Source organism: Chanodichthys erythropterus, chromosome 10 (assembly GCF_024489055.1).
Source record: "Chanodichthys erythropterus isolate Z2021 chromosome 10, ASM2448905v1, whole genome shotgun sequence".
In the NCBI taxonomy this organism is placed as follows: domain Eukaryota; kingdom Metazoa; phylum Chordata; class Actinopteri; order Cypriniformes; family Xenocyprididae; genus Chanodichthys; species Chanodichthys erythropterus.
The window spans coordinates 12,668,741-12,690,042 of NC_090230.1; the positions used below are offsets into that span (position 1 = coordinate 12,668,741).

At 38.7% G+C, this 21,302-nt stretch overlaps 1 protein-coding gene across 5 annotated transcripts in view; it reads right to left on the minus strand.

Moving 5' to 3' along the window:
- nfia (nuclear factor I/A) overlaps positions 1 to 21,302 on the minus strand; it is a 133,773-nt gene that overhangs the window by 50,228 nt on the left and 62,243 nt on the right. For all 5 annotated transcript variants that reach the window (XM_067396070.1, XM_067396072.1, XM_067396073.1 and 2 more), the window contains exon 3: positions 5,253 to 5,318. In XM_067396070.1, the coding sequence (XP_067252171.1) occupies positions 5,253 to 5,318 (66 nt within the window). The remainder of the gene's footprint in view (positions 1 to 5,252; positions 5,319 to 21,302) is intronic.

Consider the following 21,302-nt stretch of genomic DNA (forward strand, 5'->3'; position numbering starts at 1 on the left):
GGGCTTGATTTTATCATTTGGGAAGTGATTGGATAGTGAAAGTGCTCATTACATACCAGAACAGAGCCAGACATGAATGCGAGTTAGCAAAAACAATACCTAAATTGATATTGGTTTACATGACCTAATAGCATACATGGCCTTGATGTCATCAAAGACAGTCGTTTCACATCCTTAGCTGTATAATGACATCACTGATTTCTCCAGAGCTGCTTTATAGCTGAATTGAACTCATTTCATAATTGATTAACTTAACACAGTTATTGTACAGAACTGGGTCAACACTGAACTGATTTCACTTGAATGACTGTTTACTATTGTCTTTTTAGAGCTGCTTTACAGCAGAATTGAATTCTGTTTGCATCACTGATTGTTATTTTCTTGTTTATCACTGTAAAGCTGCTTTGAAACAATCTGTATTGTATAATGTCCTATATATAAATAAAGGTGACTAAAATGAGTAAAACAGGATATTCTAGCGTGAGTTGATTATATAGTGAAAAGTGCATTACGTAGCAAAATGAAGCCAGACGTGAATGTGAGTTTCTAATAACACACATATGTCTCAATGATGTCATCAGAGACAGAAAGTAGCTTTAGAGGTAGAGCAAGATATGTGATGGTCCCTTAATTACGAATAAAAACAACATAAGAAAAATGTAAAAATGTGGATGATTCATCTAAAATACTTAAGATGAAGTATCCACTGCTTGACATTTATCAACTATCCGTAAACAGGGCCTACGAGAGGCTTTAAACAATTTAGACATTTTTACTAGCTTTTTTATTTTTTATTAAATGTCCCTTTCACATTCTTTTCCATTTTCTTGAGCTCTCTGTTATGGATTTCTCACCTCCCCACTCTCTCTCCTGGGCTTGTAAAGGAGAGGATATCCTCTGGCCTTATCTAATAGTCTGTGGATTGTGCAATGGCTGCCCCGTCCCAGAAAGACAGCAGCCTGCTTTGTGAAAGTGCACGTAGCATGGAGCACAAGGGTCAGGGTTTACCAGCAAAAACAAACCATGGAAAAAAATGTTGGTCATGTTTTCCTGCATTGGGGACAAGAAATAGACGGAGAGGGAGAAATAGAGGTGGTGACAGGGAAGGGGTGGAAGTTTGTGACAGCTTTAGGCTACGTCTGACAGTGTTTAACAGGCACTGAAAGGAGTTAGTGGATAGTTCACTGAAAAATAATAATTCGTCAATTTACTCACCCTCATGTTGTTTCAAACCCGTATAACTGTGTTTTTTCTTTGGAACTGAAAATATGATTTTCCTTTCTTCTGTAGCTCCCACATATGGCTTTAGAAGACAATTTATGCAGTAATATAATAATTTCATATATATTTAAAAATATTTGTAAAGAAAAATATATACACATATACACAAAATGTATATCATATAAATCACTATAAAATCTAATAACTTATTAATTTTATTAAATTATACAATTTATTATAATATTTTTGACTCATGAATATATATATATATACACACACACACACACACACTCATAAAAACACATTGGTTTGGAATATCGTGAGTATGAGTAAATGATGACGATGTTGATTCATTCTCTTTAAGTGAAAAAAGTTAGAAGTTTGGATACTTTGTTTTTAGTTCCAGCAGGTCAAGCTGCTGATCTGAGACCAGTTTTGTGAATTAAAAAGATTGTATTGATTCTCAGATTGAATAGGATGACAGAAATTCTGTATGGGGACTGGCCTATACTGCGTTGGATCAAAACTGGAAATAATCCGAAGATCATGGACGACAGATACAACAGATACCAGATGGAGCGAGTTTGTGCAGGAGAGAAAATATGAAAAAAAGACATTAGTGGAGTGATTATGTGCAGCCTATATCAGCACAACGGGGTGATCTTCAGTTCAACGACGAGAGAGAGAGAGAGAGATGAAAAGATAATATCAGCTACATGCAGGATGAGAGAGATGAACACACTCATCTGTCTGTATCCTCTAATCTGAGTAAACAGGGTGACGTTGGTGTCACACACAAGGGCGTGGAAATAATAGCTCAAGCTTCATGGGGCACATCTGCGATAATCTTTAAGTTAGGAGGAAAATATGCCTTATAATACAGTGGTATGTGACACACACATAAGAGATACAGGGGGGTTGTGGGAGGATAAAGCGGGACTTTTCAACATCATTCTCTGTTTAAACTCAAGCAAACAGGCAACTGTTTCCATTCAATCATCATGTTTATGTTTTCTCAAACTGTAAATCAGTCGACACAGACTTTTTCATTGTCCGCTAATAATTTGTAAACACACACAAAATCAGCGGAATTGCTTCTCTGTGTTTGTTTTAAAAGAGGCCGTTTAGAACAATTCTCCGTCTACACTGGAAAGACGCCACTTTTCGCACAAGTTTACGCGAACACAATCCTCTTAAGAGTAATCACCCACCTCGGGCTTTCACAAACAGACTCACGCTGATCTACTCAGAGGAGAGAGCAAGTCTTGGCATTTTAAAGGACATGCAAAAGTTTTGCAAACCAGTGCTGGTTGTATAATTAGAATATCATCAAAAAGTTGATTTATTTCACTAATTCCATTCAAAAAGTAAAACTTGTATATTATATTCATTCATTACACACAGACTGATATATTTCAAATATTTCTTTCTTTTAATTTTGATGATTATAACTGACAACTAAGGAAAATTCCAAATTCAGTATCTCAGAAAATTAGAATATTGTGAAAAGGTTCAATATTGAAGACACCTGGTGCCGCACTCTAATCAGCTAATTAACTCAAAACACCTGCAAAGGCCTTTAAATGGTCTCTCAGTCTAGTTCTGTAGGCTACACAATCAAGGGGAAGACTGCTGACTTGACAGTTATCCAAAAGACGACCATTGACACCTTGCACAAGGAGGGCAAGACACAAAAGGTCATTGCAAAAGAGGCTGGCTGTTCACAGAGCTCTGTGTCCAAGCACATTAATAGAGAGGCGAAGGGAAGGAAAAGATGTGGTAGAAAACAGTGTACAAGCAATATGGATAACCGCACCCTGGAGAGGATTGTGAAACAAAACACATTCAAAAATGTGGGGGAGATTCACAAAGAGTGGACTGCAGCTGGAGTCAGTGCTTCAAGAACCACTACGCACAGACGTATGCAAGACATGGGTTTCAGCTGTCACATTCCTTGTGTCAAGCCACTCTTGAATAATAGACAGCATCAGAAGTGCCTCGCCTGTGCTAAAGACAAAAAGGACTGGACTGCTGCTGAGTGGTCCAAAGTTATGTTCTCTGATGAAAGTAAATTTTGCATTTCCTTTGGAAATCAGGGTCCCAGAGTCTGGAGGAAGAGAGGAGAGGCACACAATCCACGTTGCTTGAGGTCCAGTGTAAAGTTTCCACAGTCAGTGATGGTTTGGGGTGCCATGTCATCTGCTGGTGTTGGTCCACTGTGTTTCTGAGGTCCAAGGTCAACACAGCCATATACCAGGAAGTTTTAGAGCACTTCATGCTTCCTGCTGCTGACCAACTTTATGGAGATGCAGATTTCATTTTCCAACAGGACTTGGCACCTGCACACAGTGCCAAAGCTACCAGTACCTGGTTTAACGACCATGGTATCCCTGTTCTTAATTGGCCAGCAAACTCGCCTGACCTTAACCCCATAGAAAATCTATGGGGTATTGTGAAGATGAAGATGTGATAAGCCAGACCCAACAATGCAGAAGAGCTGAAGGCCACTATCAGAGCAACCTGGGCTCTCATAACACCTGAGCAATGCCACAGACTGATCGACTCCATGCCACACCGCATTCAGGCAAAAGGAGCCCCAACTAAGTATTGAGTGCTGTACATGCTCATACTTTTCATGTCCATACTTTTCAGTTGGCCAAGATTTCTAAAATCCTTTCTTTGTATTGGTCTTAAGTAATATTCTAATTTTCTGAGATACTGAATTTGGGATTTTCCTTAGTTGTCAGTTATAATCATCAAAATTAAAAGAAATAAACCTTTGAAATATATCAGTCTGTGTGTAATGAATGAATATAATATACAAGTTTCACTTTTTGAATGGAATTAGTGAAATAAATAAACTTTTTAATGATAATCTAATTATATGACCAGCACCTTTAGCTAAAGTGGCTAACAAGAACTTTGAGTAAAATATTCAATGAGGAAAAAAGGGGCAGGGCTTGATTCTATTTTATAAAATTTCTATTTTATATTTCTTATTTATCTAATTATTTATCTAGCCTGTCAGTGCTCAGACCATACGCCGCACACACTGCATCAAATTGGTCTGCATGGCTGTTGTCCCAGAAGGAAGCCTGTTCTAAAGGTGAGCACAAGAAAGCCCACAAACAGCTTGCTGAAGACAAGCAGACTAAGGACATGGATTACTGGTACCATGTCATGTGGTCTGATGAGACCAAGATAAACTTATTTGGTTCAGATGGTATCATGCGTGTGGCGGCAACCAGGTGAGGAGTACAAATACAAGTGTGTCTTGCCTATAGTCAAGCATGGTGGTGGGAGTGTCATGGTCTGGGGCTGCATGAGTGCTGCCGGCACTGGGGAACTACAGTTCATTGAGGGAACCATGAATGAGCAGAGCATGATCCCCTCTCTTCGGAGACTGGGCCGCAGGGCAGTATTTCAACATGATAACGACCCCAAACACAACTCCAAGACGACCACTGCCTTGCTAAAGAAGCTGAGGGTAAAGGTGATGGATTGGCCAAGCACATCTCCAGACCTAAACCCTATTGAACATCTGTGGGGCATCCTCAAACGGAAGGTGGAGGAGTGCAAAATCTCTAACATCTACCAGCTCCGTGATGTCGTCATGGAGGAGTGGAAGAGGACTCCAGTGGCAAACTGTGAAGCTCTGGTGAACTCCATACCCAAGAGGGTTAAGGCAGTGCTGAAAAATAATGGTGGCCACACAAAATATTGACACTTTGGGCCCAATTTGGACATTTTCACTTATGGGTGTACTCACTTTTGTGGCCTGTGGTTTAGACATTAATGGCTGTGTGTTGAGTTATTTTGAGGGGACAGCAAATTTACACTGTTGTACAAGCTGTACACTCACTACTTTACATTGTAGCAAAGTGTCATTTCTTCAGTGTTGTCACATGAAAAGATATAATAAAATCTGTAATATAAAATATTTACAAAAATGTGAGGGGTGTACTCACTTCTGTGAGATACTGTACATGTATATTTCTGGATGTGTTGGGAAACGTGAGCAGTACACTCACCATTTTCTGGCTGGTCCTTGATGTCGCCTTCACTGGGCTGGTTCGGACTTTCAGACTGTCCTGTTTCTGTAGAAAGACACACAAAGAGAGAGAGTCAGAAAGTGAGACTTTTGTTTCACGACCACACTGAGATCAAGCACTTGACAGTCTCTTGAAATCTGTGTTTCCAGAATCTCGTGACTTAGATAGTAAACGTTTAGTCCAGAGTAACAAGAGTACCAAGGAATCACCGATGGCTGTGCTGACCATGCAGTCTGGCTGCCAACCACACACTGGCCATGCAGGTGAAACCCTACGCAGATGTGTTTATGCAGGAGGCCACCATGTTGCCGGTTCAATAGAGCTGACTGCTGCCAGGACAGACAGACAACTACACACGTCGAAAAATTCTTAGTCTTTCTAGGAGTTAAGTGACTGTGTTATCATGTTAATAAATGTGATTCACTGCAACATAAAAACAATAATATGGTAAATGAAGTAAATTTATGAATAAATCAAATTAAAGTGATTTAAAATCACGAATATTAGGACATCAATTATGGTTATATTAATCAATTGACAGACTTAACTGTTAATTTCAGCTTACATTCAGACACAAAGGGAAGTTATCGGGAGAAAAAAAGTCTGACTGTACTCTAGCCAATGTCCTTTTGGCACGCAGTTTGGTAGGTCAGACCGACAGTGGGGCCTGGGCTGTGAATTCACACTGAGTGTGCTATTTGCAGCCGAGGCACTTATGGAAATAAGTCTAGAGAGAGAAATCCTTCAGACCTTGGTGTACTGCATAAAAAAGGCCCTATAAATTTGATGGGCTCCGATTTCTCCCAAGAAGTGCTCTTTAACGGTGCCATTAGCTGCGATAGCAATGCTTCGTGCCTAGATAGTAGGGAATTTTTCGCAAAGATTCACCCCGTTCACTTTAACTCTTCTACGAGAGCCAAAAACGGCAAAGAAACACCCTTTAGGATGATTTAGATGCTGGGGTGAGTATTGATTTTACACTGGAGATAAAATAGTCGTGCTGGGAGAAATATTACCTATGTCGCACTGGTGACCACCCAAAATAAAATGGCTGGCAAATCTAAATCATGACTTTTTTCACTTAACTTTTTTTGCAAAATATATATTAAAACATCACATTGATAGCACAAATATAGCACAAATATAACTAAAAGGCTAAATTGTACAAAAGTTAGTGTACAAAAATGTCTACAATTTCGGTTAACAATGAATCGCGAAAAAGTAACTTCTGAACATAATTTTGAGTACAAATGTAACTAAAAGGCTAAATTGCACAAAAATTACTATACAATTTCAGTTGACAATAAATCATGGAAAAGTAACTTTCGCTAAAAGAAGAAAAAGCAAAACCCAGACCCTCACCACCACCACCACCACCACCACAAAAAAAAAAAAAGTTTGGCCAGCCCCTTCATCTGCTCCTAGACAAAGTAAACAATTTAGGGCCTTGTTTGCATTCAGCTCAGCATTGCCGTCTGCATCAACAGTTTAAAACAAAGGCAATCTGAAGAGTGGGCCGAAACAACGGGGGTAAAAAAAAGAAAGAAAAAACACGCAGCAACACCCCCCGCCCCAGCAACAGCCCAGAGATATGTGAAAGCGCAACGAAGGGGGCCGGGAAACTGGGTGCTGGGTGGGTGAGAGTGTGCGGGGACTTTCACACACTCTCCCAGTTGCCCTCCGTGGACCAAGTGCTCTCTCACACAGCGCCCATTGCTAATTAAATATGCAAATGAGGCGTGAGACCCAGACTCTGTGTGTCACATCTGCATTTACCCCCTGTCGAGGGCCCTCGGAGAGCGAGGGGTGACACAAAAAAACCCCTCCCGCTTGAAATAAACAAAAAAAGACACTAAACAACAAACAACTAAATACCGTGCACAAACAGGCCCATTCACCAGGCCTAAACCCTCTATACAAGAGCATAACAAGCCACTCTATGGGCCGCCGACTGAAAGACAGAGGAGGGATGGTTCCTGGCTATCTCTAATTTTGTTCTCACACCATCAAAACGATGGGAACGGCACTCGGGTGTGGGAGAAGAAAAGCAACCTGGAGTGACTCAGTCAACGTGTTATTCTGCCTCGATACGAAAACTGAATTCATTATCGAACAATCGAAAAGGGACGCTGAGGAAAAAAGATGTCGTTTAACGTCTGATAACAAGCCTGGGCTAATTAAGACGGGCTCAGGTTACTTCACAGTGTCAAACTGATCGGAAAAGCAACCTGGAGTGACTCAGTCAACCTGTTATTCCACCTCGGTCCGACAATGCAATTCATTATCGAACAATCAAAAAGGTAAAAAAGACGTTGTTTAACAGCCTGGGCTAATTGAGACGGGCACAGGTTGCATCAAGGTGTCGAACCGATAGGAACGTGGCTGAATTAGTTGGCGAGGTGATTCCCTAATTAGATCATTAAGACCGGCTTGCGGCAGCAGGCAGGTTGGGTAGGAGCGTTATACCCCCTGGCCTGCCTCCGACTCTTCCTCTCCCAGGCCAGGCCGAGGGCTTCAGAGGGCACGTTCATACACTCACACACACCCCGCCTGGTCTGTTTCATTATGCATGCGCTAAACCATCTGTACTTCTCGCAGGTCCGCTCGTCCCAACCCGCCGCTTTCTCACCAAGTGCTTTGCTGTAATCCAATTGTGTGTTAAAACCCCGCTTTCAAAAGGCCCTTTACACAGTGGGCTCAGGAACACGAAGGCCCATAAAAGGAGGCAGAAACTTAATTTAGAAATACAAACGGGCCTTTCTGGAGTATCAATGGAAGGTGAAGCTCCAGGGATTGGAGCATTGTTTCCACAAGTATCATCCCCCAGATTTTTTTCCTTTGGTCCGCCACAGACATTATGAGATGGTGGGTGCCGAAATTCCTGCATGGTCACACTCGAGACTATCCGGACTATCCGAGAAAGTCAGAGGGAATGATTGCTACAGCAATGCAAACATTTTATTTTTTTTTGGACAGCAGCATATTTGGGCCATGATGCACATTACATAAAAATGACTTGAAGGGGAAAAAAAAAATAAAATTATTTCTGGGAACTGTAATGAGTCACAGATGGAGAACATGATGAAACCTGAAATTGTGAGTGACATGAGAAAAAAGGGAGGAAATGCAAGAGAGAAAGAGTAAATCAAACAAGAGTAAATCATAATTTAATGCTTTCTAATGTAAAATTTTAGAAAAGTATATATAAAACAATGTTTAAATATATGATTAAATATTCAAAATACTTTTTTTTGTGAAAAAACACATTTTTTCATCGAACTACAATTATATTTATTTTGTTTTCACATTTAAAGGAAAATGAACTTAAATGAGAGAACTAAATTTAAAAGACATTTATGCCAAAAGACAAAAGTTTGGGGTCATTTATTTATTTTATTTTTTTAAATGTTTTTAGATGAAGTCTCTTATGCTTGCCAAAGCTGCAATTATTTGATCAAAAATGAATTAAAAACAGTAATATTGTGAAATATTATTACAAATTATAACAATTGTGTTTTATTTTAATATATTTAAAAATGAAATTTATTCCTGTGTTGGCAAAGCTGAATTTTCAGCATCATTACTCCAGTCTTTAATATCGCATGATTCTTCAGAAATCATTTTAATATGCTGATTTGCTGCTCAAGAAACATTTCTAATTATTAATGTTGAAAAAAAGTTGTGCTGCTTAATATTTTAAGACACTAAAAATGTATTTACTGTCACTTATGATAAATTTAATGCATCCTTGATTAATTAAATTAAAAAAAAAAAAAAATCTTACTAACTAAAATTTTTTGAACGGTGGTCTATACAGTATGTATACCCACTTCAACATCATTTCATATCAGCACTGGATGTCATTCTTCTGCAGGGAAGTGGAGAGAGCCGTTTGTTTCCGTCGGGCCACTGCCCGTGTGCAGTGTTTGAGTAACCCTGACCTTTCCCCCTGCGCTTTTACGTCACACCGTATTTAATAAGAGGCAGTGTTTAGACAGGACCCTTCTGCTTCTCCTCTATAGATCAGCCCGTTGCTGAGGCCTGCACTGTTTTTCTTCTCTCGTGGAGCGTCGCTTGTTTACACTGCTGTTTTCGGAGGACCGGGAAGCGAGACGGGAGGGGATAGTGTTACAGGCCGTGTTTACAGATACTGTCTGGATTTTGAATAGTAATACTGGTGTGTTTTCTTTCGTTCTTCTGTAACTTTTGAGAAATACAGAATGCACTTTTAAGGACAAGGACCAAAGTAGGGAGCCCTAACAGCTTTGATGTGCTTCAGTCAAGCTCATACACCAGAGCAGGATGTGTAAAAATGAGAAGAAACCACTCTGCGGTCGCCCAGCGATGACATTATGGGATCATTGTGGTACAGTAAACCAACTATTGCAACCCGGCAAAAAGCAATAAAACTTCCCGAGTCTCAATTATTCTTTTGTCAGTGTGACTTGAGCAATTCCCCCCTGCAAATATAAAGCTAAACCAGACTATAACAAAAGCTATCAATAAAGGAATACTATGTTTCCTTACTTGAACTTGTAAATCAGCTCTTGTGCTAATGGTGTAAGACAAGCTGTCTGGATTGCCAAGCTACCGTTACCAAGACACAAAAGCGGGACATTCCAGGCTTATTCGAACCCTTGTTCCCCCTGGACTGGCGGGGGCATTGGGAACAAGATATTGTTATTAGCTAATGCAGGATATGGATGGTGTGTAATAAAAATCTAGCATAAAAAAGTCAATAGCTCTGTTACAAAACTTAGCTAGCTGTCTTGCTGTCTAAGCTTGCTGCTTGCTGTCTAAGCTTGCTGCTAAGCTAACAATGTGGTACTCTTACAACCATAAAAATACACAACACGCAAATATACAGAGTAAAAAAAAAAATTTAATATAATGTTACGTTAATTGTAGTTATTTTTGTCAAACTTTAGCAAGTTTCTAAGGTAACAAAAGAAGATTATTGATTATTTTAATTAATATAATCCATCATGTACTTTTTTACTTCTGAAAAACAAAAACTGTGTAGAAAACAATGATGAATCGTATGCAACTCTTATTTTCTGCAGTTATTTTAGCCAAAGTTTGTGTAGTATCAAGTTGGTGTGTAATGACTATTGGGTAAATTTCCCTCTTCGCTTCCTGTGATATATCGATGTACACCTGTTCTCTATGCTGTCTGCAGTGCCCTTCGGACCAAACATGTATGCTTCCTAGACTACGCAGGGCACTGGAACATAACCTTAGTCTCTCCATCCCTCCCTCTCTGGCTGGTCGAAATGTTTCAGAGGGAGAGAAGGAAAAAGTGGACCATCCTCAATGCTAGCAGCTCCTCTATGGGAAAAGATGTATTCCCCTGGCCTGTAGGCAAACCCTTTCTTTCTTCCAGAGCACTGTGCTTCTCGACTCCCCTGATATGAACTACAGTTTCTAGGAAAAGGCAGGAAAGGCAAGCAGAGGAGGAGGAGGAGGAGGAGAAAAAGTTCTTGGCCTTTTCCCAGGAATGGAGAGAGAGAGAGAATCACAATCCCAGAATTCCCCTGGGATATGGTGAAATATACAGCCCTGGGGCCACTTTCAATTTACTCTCTGCAGTTCTCTTTCACTCTCTCCCTCTCTAACTCTCTAAATAGCTGGGCTGTGAGAGAGAAGTCGAAGCTGTCAGGGATCTAATGTGTACCGCGACCTCCTGTAGCCCTGATGTGGAGAAATAGAAAGATTGCGAGTGGGTCAAGTGTCTGTGTGAGCACGGATTCCTCAAAGGGAGTATGAGGAGAGGGGAATATCCGTAACACCAAACAAGAAAAGAGCAAAAATCAAACTGAAATACATTAGACTTCAACAGTGAGACTGAATTTAAAATACCAGAATGTAGTTATTAGGCAAAAATTAGACCTTTGGAAACAGCCAGGCCAAAAGTACTTCAAACAAAAAGCTGTTGTGATGCCTACTTCCGCAAGCTGCAGACACATCCTGTCTTTGTCTTCAGAGCGTCTCTTGCTTGTCCTAGTGGAACACACAAGGTGGCACAGGTAGAAGAGTTTGTCCTTGTTCTGACAGTGGAGATCTTTCAACAAATATAGTCTAAAAAAAATGAACCAGGCTCTCCATGTGGCCCCTGGGGTCCAGGAGAACAACACAATAGGTAGTTTGGGCATTGTTATCCCTGTTTCTGAGCCTATGTGCACTGTAAGGAGAGAAGAATGCCTGAGTTTGACCTCTGTCAGGCCTGATTTCCTGCTGAAGACGAGTTGTGTCTGAGGACACGGTACTGAATCGGAAAAAAGTGTTGTCAGTTTGATTGTCATTTGCCAGAGATCTAATCTCAGTGAGTACCGTGAGACCGTCCTTTTGTGGCACGGGAGTCTATGTGTGTACGAACGTGCATGCAGTAATTCATCGCTCTCCAAGAGTCCAGCTGACAGGCTCCAGCTGCAGATGGCAATGAGACGTGCGACATACATGCAGAGTGTTCATTGCTGTCAGGATTGTGGACACACCTGTCTCTACAACAACTACCGTCTGTAACCAGGTAGTCCATCTCCAACTGACATGGAGGTGTCAATGCTTGCTACAGTCATTACTCAGACAGGGAGTGTAGTTCCCCAAGACTACACAACCAATTCCCAATACAATGGAGTTATACAAACATATTCAATTTAACAAACACAATTAATGATACCATGAAATGGTTTGGGGACACCATTTTGATGTACTTCCCATTAAAACAGGAAGTCAGGGTGGGCTATATCAAAGGGTTTTCAAAAATAGCCTTTATTTTACATTACTTTACAACAAAACAATACCTGACAGCGTGTTCCAAGGAGAAATGCAATGATAAACAATGCTTTGCTACTTGCTATTGCTAATTAAAGGCAGGTTGTGTTCATAATTTAGAGGAAGAAGACGTTCTCAATTTAGAGAGAATTTGATTAGCCAAAATTTGCATAGTGCAAGATAATTCATCAGTATTTTGGTCTATTGTTGGTCCAGAAGAAAAAGTCTAAATGCGAAATGTTTAATTCTAACAGGACTAGCACATAAATAGAATCAAAGCTACCAGGCATGGGCTAAAAGCCACAAAACTGGTTCCTAAACTATAATAGAGATTTTCTTGTATTTACTGGGCCACAAACTGTCAACTTTACCCATAAATACAACCCTAAGTAAATCCACAGAGCATCAATAAATGGCGGGAGCGACATTTTCACCGTTCATGGCACAGGAGGGTGTGCTTGGCTGGCCACCGATACCAACTATAACGCTGTGGGCAGAGAAGCCTCGTCTCAAACCCCCCTCTTCCCTTCTCCCTCAGAATGAGTGAAAATAGAAAGTCTCCATGATCTTGGCAGTAGGACATTGGGAGAAAAAAAAAGATGGGGTGATTCAATTTGGCAGCCAACTTTTTCACTCTCTCTCTCTTTGGTTGTCTTCCTCTCTCACCCTATTTGCTTGCTCTCTTCCTTGGAGAGTGGCTGGCCAAAGCCCATGTTTGGAACAGACTGGAAGACACTTGCCAAGGCTGAAGCGTACGCCACCAGGGATGCACTACCCAGCCCGCAACTTCCCCTGCAATGCACTTCTCTCCAGCCGCTTCTCACTAAGGGAAACCCCCCTGGAAGCTTGGCCGCTAGAAAAAATTGGCCACCCAGAACTCCACACATCAAAACAAACAAAACAAAAATCAAAACATTCACAAAAACTAACCAGAGGTCTGAGTCATGTTAGATTAAGAAAAGATAAAGATCATTTTATAAAAATGATAAACAAAAAAATATATCAATAAAAAATTATATATATATATATATATATATATATATATATATATATATATATATATATATATATATATATATATATATATATATATACAGCTGTGGAAAAAATTAAGAGACCACTCCAAGTTCAGAAATCAATGTTAAGTGGTCTCTTAATTTTTTCCATAGCTGTATATATATATATATATATATATATATATATATATATATATATATATATATAATATAAAATATATTTAATAATATTATAATTAACTGCATACTTTAATTGTTATATTTCTTGCTGGTCTATAGTGAGGATACAGACCTAAAACAACCAGCCTACATAAAATAAAGACAAATTATGTAATTTTCCAAGAAATACATTACTTATTGATTTTTCATTTTATATTGATTTGATTTAATTCATCCGATGAATAAAAATTATAAAAACTAATTTCAAAATGTAGCCGGTCAATACTTCTGGTGCTACAATGTTCTTGTGCACTTTCTAAATTTCATGTAAATCACTCGTGTCCATAATTCACATACAGTAAGTGTTGCATAAACAATCTCCCCACAGCCCACAAACAAGGCACTACGTTCAAAGCCTTGACACAAGCTCTATATTGTCTAGACATCCGAAGCGGAGTCATTTTTATTTATGCTGCGCAATTGTGCCGTGAATTAGAATTCAAAAGCAATCGTTTCGAGAGGCTGGGGAAGTAAAAGCCTTTGGACAAATGCTCAGTTGTGAACGGCGACTCGGTCCAAGTCCCTGGCGTACACCCGAAGCATTCATGGAGATACTAGCCAAAGCTCTAGGTTGTCATTTCAACACTTCCAGGCCCTTAAACTAACAGTGAAATTGGTGGAAGAATAGGGAGGGCGTGAAAAAGAGATATGTGTTGCCGTCTACAAACAAAACGATCGTGTGCTGTCTCAATCATGGCTGGAGAAAGAGAAACCGTTACAGCGTCCAACTCATGTCAAGACAGACAGGCAAATGAGAACTGACAATTTCATGTAGGATGTTGAATTTCATTTTTCACCCTACGTGTAGAAATATAATGCCATCACGCTCTGCTCCCACACCATCGCTCCTCCCCTCCGCCTCCATTTTGTGCCGATCAGTCTGCCACCATTTTAAGACAGTCGCTTCTCAACAGGAACCCAAAACGAAACAATCAGGCCTGTCAGGTGAGAAACTCATTGTCTGTTTGCCACAACTGTTCTTCAGACTATTCAAACACAATAGTTCTAATAATTAAAAATGCAATTGGATATTTTAACAAAAGGAAGGGAAAACGTGCCAAAATCCCCATTTAAAAGCAACTCGTTGGCGCTCTTCATCGTCCTTTTTTTCCTCCGCCACACAAGCTTATCCCAACCATAGCTGCTAAATCGTCCTGCCAGGCACAGCAATACTGAGAGAATCACGTTAGCTGCTCCTATTGTTGGATGACACAGAAAACACTATTGCCAAGAAGTTTACTGCCAAGTTCAACAACATCCTGATTTGAAAAAAAGGAGGGAAAAAAGACAAAAGTCCGATCCCACATATGCAGGCGCGTATAACCATTACTTTTGGGAGATTCATTAATAACGCAGAGATGCAGATGTTACCATTTATCTCTAATACACCCTCACTCCTCTTAATACTTTACACCCTGGCAGCCATCTTAAAAGCTCTGGCAACCATTTTAAAAGTGCCCTCTCTTTATTTGAGCGCTTGCCATTCCCCCTTGCCACCCTTTGCCGAACAATAGGCTACTCAGGATTTAGTAACCATGTCGGCCAAATCTACAGTTTGCCATTTTTATGGCGAACAAACTATGACATGGGAAAAATTGAGATAAATAAAAGAAATAATCAGAGAGACAATGCCTAAATAAGCATTTTGCTGTTCTACCAACGGTGAAACTGAATGAATACAAGGTTAAAATTTCATATTGTGCTTTATAACATACAATCTGTGCAAAATTTTATGAAACAGGATAATTTACATGAATGTAAAAAGACAATGTTCTCAAAATTATGTCTGAATTTGTGGGTAAAATTATTGTTTATTGAAAATTTACAATTTTTTCATTGTTAGAACAATTCTTTGATTATACAAATTTTATAATAAAAAAAATCCATAAATAATAGTATTGGTCAGCATAAGAGACTTTATTTTTTATTTTTTCGCCCCAGTTTATTAAAAACTAAATCAAAATAAATCTCTCGTTCTAGTTAATCCCAAAAATTAAGCCTAATGGTGCCAAAATGTGTCTTTTGAAGACTTCATCCTGTAACAGCAGGATGAAAAGTGGTCTGCATAAAGGAGGAATTTTTCCACAGTTCACATTACAAGGCACTGCTGGACAGTAAATGTTTGCTTGACTGCCATAAGACAGAATTCACAACACAAGCTATATAACGTTTCATATTACAGCCTGTTTTACAGCAATGCAAGCGGCTGATACTGCAGTGGTGTATGCATGTGTGTGTATGTGGACCTCTGCCCAGACCTGGAGGCCTGAGTCTCATTTATAATGCCTGTTGTTCTGTTAAGATGCTCAAGGAATCACTCACCCACGGCAATTCCAGCAGCGACGGTGGATCAATTAACGAAAGCATGATTAACATTACAGGAGAGCACCGTGGAATAATGGACGTCTCTGGAAAGTGGATTAGGTCGAGAGGAACCTTGACGTGCGGCCGAGATATTGCGCCATTGAAGGACACCATCAGCAGCGGCATGACATAAGCCAGACCGAAATAGTTTGGGAATGCAATTGATGAATTGCCATATTGATTCAGTTCTGCCTCACTTACCATAATTATAGCGCTGTAATGGATAGCATTACTGCTGCCACTTTTTGTTTTATCCTTTCTTTTCCTTTTTCATCAACTCTCCACTTCTGAACTTGTTTGGAAACTGTATGAACTGTACATGTGGTTATGTACTCTGATTGAAAAACCAGAGATGTGAATGACATACTTCTGAAGCCCTGAACCTGTCAAAATTGACACTTAACTGGAAGGCCTGCATAATTACACTGATTTAGGGGTCATCTGAACCTGATTGCACAAGTTTCTAGGGGAAAATTTACATGAAACATGCTTTTGCGTTCAAAAACATCTACAATAAGCACAACAGAAGTGAACATATTGTAGGAATCTCAGCATGACTATTTTAAAGTTAAAAGCAGGGATTTGCATGGTTTACTAAATAAAATAGGGCTAAAAATACCTATATACATTAAGCACTTAACAAATAACTATTAAATAATACAATAAATAACTAGAGAACTAGCTGGCTAAAATCAGCTTGAAAACGGTGTCTCATAAAACAAAGATGTAGCTAATCCGTAATTTCTTGTCAAGTTAAACTGTCATTTCATAACTCAGTTATGGAAGTCTGGTGGCTGAAATCTTCTGGCAACATTAAATAATTTAAGATAATTCTAGAGAAAAAGCACGCTGAGATTCGTGACAGGACAAAGTTTGAGCGTGTCCAGTACGAGAGTCAAAGAAATCTGCGTTCAATCAGAAAAATTTACGCTCGCGAATTACATGGATGCGCTCTCACGTTACAATAATGCACTCTTGACATTTGCCTATGCTACTGATGGAACATAAAAAAAAAAACTAAAAAACTAAAAAAACAGATGTAATGCAATGACTAAAGATGTATTTCTTAATGTGTTAAACTATATAAACATCTATACATACTATATACAGATATAAAATAACAAACTTCATACATTTTGGATAAAAATATAAATAAAAATATATATTATATTGAGCTTATTAAACATTTAAAAATGATAATTATATAATATTTTTCAAGTTTTGTATAAATAATATAAAATATATTTATTTAAAATATCAACTAGTCAACCATCATAGCCCATCCCTACTACCTTCATGGTTTCTCCATGTCACTTTTGTATCGTGACCCTCTGCGGCACGCTGCCTTGCAGGGTCGCTCTGATCTGATGAAGAATGCCAGCATGGGGAGCCAATGTCAGTCCCACATAGAGACAAAGTGCCGACTCATAGCAGGAGAGTGGAGACCGCCTCCCCCCTCTCTCAGTCTCAGTCATTGATAACTAGAAAATGTTACCAGAGAAAGGTTACTATGAGCCACACAATGGGCTTCTTGTATTGTTGCAACCCCCTGGGTCGAGGAGAGAGGGAGAGAGGGGAGTCCTGGCATGTCTCCTTTTAGAAGGCTCTGTTACATACTGAGTCAAGCCTTTATAGTGCTAGTACGATCATGTAGAGATGTTTTGCAATTTTGTTTCCATGTGTTATGTCAAACTATAGTTTATGAAATAGTAAAAACACAATAATATTAAAGTGGAAAGTGAAAACATTCCCGATTGTAAGCTAAGCTTGAACAGTCATTTTTTGACTGAATATATAAACTTCTTCCTTTTTTTGGGGGGGGGGTGGAAAGGAATACCAATATAAAAGCCACTCAATTATTTTCAAAAAAACCCAATGCTACAGGTACTAATAAGCTAAGGGAAAAAGCAAGAGAAGAAGCGTATGGTAAGGGTGGTGTGGAGAGATCGATGGGGCCGTTAGGGACTGCCATCTCTCAGGTTACTGTGTGTGTTGCCCACGAGCCCGTCTGGAGCTCTGCCCCGACCGCACACACTTCCCAATAGCTCAGATCCTACAGTGCCCACTAGTGTTAATATCATTAACGAAATGTATGACAAAAAATGTTCGTTGACGACCATTATTCCCATGACTAAGAAAAGACGTCATTAAATGATAACTTTCACTATATCAACATGCAATATAAATGAATCGATGAAAAAAGACGATATATCGATGAAAGACGAGACTAAAATGTAGTTTAAAAAAATCTGTACCAAAATCTCTCTTTGTTTTTGTCGTTTTCAACGAGCTTTCATTCTTGTGGTTGCCAGATGTCAAGAATTTAAATCCCCAATCAGAGCTTTTCTGTTAAAAGGATACATTTTCTGCCCAGTGTTTTACCTAATATTTGCAATCTGGCAACCATGCGCAAGTGCTCTCTCTACACTGTGGAAGTGCCGAGGATGATCTGATAACAATGACAGCAACAAGTAAGTTGGAGTCTCAAATCTCCATTTGAGACATTGTGCTTAAATGGAAGTGTCATTCGGTCAGTCTGTGTTCCTTCACAAGCTGACCGAATTGTTAACGGTGACTAAATCTGCCATCAAACCTTCTCAGTGATGAACTGTAAATAACTCCAAACATGGATCTCAACTAGATTTGCGATTGTGGCTGCAGAATAGAGTGTTCATTTGCAAAAACCGATAAACGCCACTTTTTAAAAAAAAAAATTAACTGACTGCTGTGTGTTATTCTCCGCATGTTCTGAACCCTAAATACGTTTTGTCAGAAAAGCCGGTATTGTCCGCTGTCAAGGCATCGTGAGTTTACATTTTACAGCAGAAACCGACAAGTGCCCCTTTTTTGTGTACAGAAACCAATAAGTCTGTTTTAGTGAATCAGCGTGCAGTATTCAGGTCATGTGACAAGGCTGTTAGTCACCTCAAAAAGACGCACTAGCTGAGGGGATTGATTGAGGATTTATAATTTCAACTCCTGCATGTCCATGTAAACCATGCACATCTTACATGCTGAACCTTTGGTTTTCCTTTTGCGTTTGTGTGTGTGTGTGTGAGCGGGTACGCACATGCATGCGTGCATGTGTGCATTTGTATGCACACGTGTGTTTGAGTATGTTTTAAATGCAATTACAAAGCAATTACTTGGTTTGGTTTAATTAATAATAATCTTTCTTTGCAAATGAACTCTTCAAATGCACAATACTTTTTTTTTTTTGGCTGTTGTTTTAATAGAAAACATTAATGTAATTTGGAATTATTGGAATTACTATTAGGAATAGTATTTTTAGTATTTGTGATTATCAATTTAAGCATTATACAGCATGATGTTTTCACTGACTAAAACTTGACTAAACAAAAACAAGACAAAGTTGACTAAATGTGATAAAAACTAAAAAGTACATTTGACACAGGACTAAGACTAAATTTAAAAATAGCCGACAAAATTAACAGTAGTTCCCACTCTGAAGTAGTAAAACAGCATTACATTTTACTCTATTTATATGTAGACTGAAACCAAAAAGGATGATAAATAAAAACTTTAGCAAAAAACTGTTAAAAAAAAAAAAAATCATTATTAGTTATGCTATTGTTTATATTGTTTATAATTTTAAAAATTATTTAAAAATTATTTAAAAAGTTTACTGAAAGCACAAACCTCAAGTGATTTGCAAAGTCTATCCAAACATTACCAGTTTGCATAATTAAAAAAAAAATTATTAATAATGCTAATTTAAATATTTAGTATTATTATACTTATTATACTTTTAGTAACAATACTAAACATTATTATTATTATTATATTTTCAATTATTTTTATATTTTTTTTTATAAAAAATTATATTGTTTACTGAATGATTAGACCAAAACATTCTATGCCTAAAAATATCTAGTAATAATACAGTAGTAACAGTAATTGGATTGTAAATGTCATAGTGACTGAATGAACTTGCAGATCCACAGACGTGTGTGTATTGGCTGGTTATGCTTGTTGAGCTGTGGACAATGTCAGCCCAGCCCATCGACCAACGTATCGATCTCCGCTGGGGGAAATTGAGACGGAATTTGCAGTAGTGCAGCAAGGATTTCTGGGCAATGCTCGCTGTACACTGCTCTTTTTTATTTCTCCCTGGATTTTTGCACTGCTTTCTGGGATTCCCTCTTTTTTGATGGTGTTTTTTTCTCAGTATATCTGAAAGATTCACTGGCCGATTCAGATGCATTACTCTGATAATGTACAGTATCTCCTTAAAGTGATCATTCACCCCAAAATGATTCAAAAATCAACCTGTGATGTTCCAACCACAAATCCTTTTCTTTCTTTAGTTGAAAACAAAAGGAGATGCTTTAAGACAGTTTGACCGTCTCTGTTTAAAGCAATGAATTACTTGGAATAAAGCAGACAAGTAGTTTGAACCATTTTTATGGACTTATTTTTTTGTAATTATGGAGGATTATACGGCCATACATGCTCTCAACAACAATGACAACATTTTCATGTTTAGCGCACATTTTAAGAGTAATGCTGCAGTGCAAAACAGCGAAAAAATGCTTGTGTATGTAAGCGGACTCCCAGACCCTGTATAAGGCCACTTTTAGAGCTGTCAAATATCACGACCTGAATTCATGACTAGATCCGACTTCAGCACCCTGTCACCCGTATGGATTACACCCCACGGACCAGGTTGCAATACAGCAGAGGCAACATCTCAATGTCAGGCCTGTTTCTTTACGGTCTTTCCTTCTTTTCCTCCCTTTCTCTTGCTCCCTCTCCCCTTTTACCAGAATATCCTCAGTTGGCCTTTGGACAGTGTCTCTGGAGGGAGGCAATGCATCAGGCTATTTATCACCCAGCAGTTCCCGCAGTAATCAATTAGTCTTTCAGTGGGCGTACCTGGCCCCTCCGGCCTGGCACTACCTGTTACAAGCCTGCCTTCCTGGAATCGCAGGGCCTGAAACTCTCGTTTCTCTTTCTCCCTCCTTTCCTCTTCACTATCGCATGGTCGGCACACTGAGCGAGTGCTTGGGGTAAAACGGATCTGTTATCAGCAGATGGTAGGGTCAGCGGAGGACCAACATAACCATACATGAATGATAGTTCAAATCAAGTGATTTGTTGAGGAGAGGTGTGCTATTAACTGTCTAAATGATCATACTTGAATTTATTTGCATTGTGGATAATAAAATGGGCAAAAAAATAACCCTTTAGACTTATAATGAAGGAAGGTCAAGAGCCATTTCAAGAAACCAGAACATCAAAGAGACTTTGGCTGGTAAGCAGGTACTAAACAAAGAGTGTTATTATTGTAAATGAAAACTAAAACAATAACAAAACTAAACAATAACAAAACTAAACTAAAATATTTTTGTTGCCTTAAAAAAAAAAAAAAAAAAAAAAAAACTAACACAGTTGGGAAAAACTGACAAAACACTTTTAAAACATATCTGCCACTGGACTGCCACTAAACTAGAAAAAAAAAAAGTAATTTGAAAAAATAAATAAATAAATAATATATATATATATATATATATATATATATATATATATATATATATATATATGGAAAGGTAATTTTTACCATCACTCCCATAGTCACTGTATTAGAACAGCAGCGTTAATTCGTTTTGTAATTCGATGCAAAGATAATATAATACTA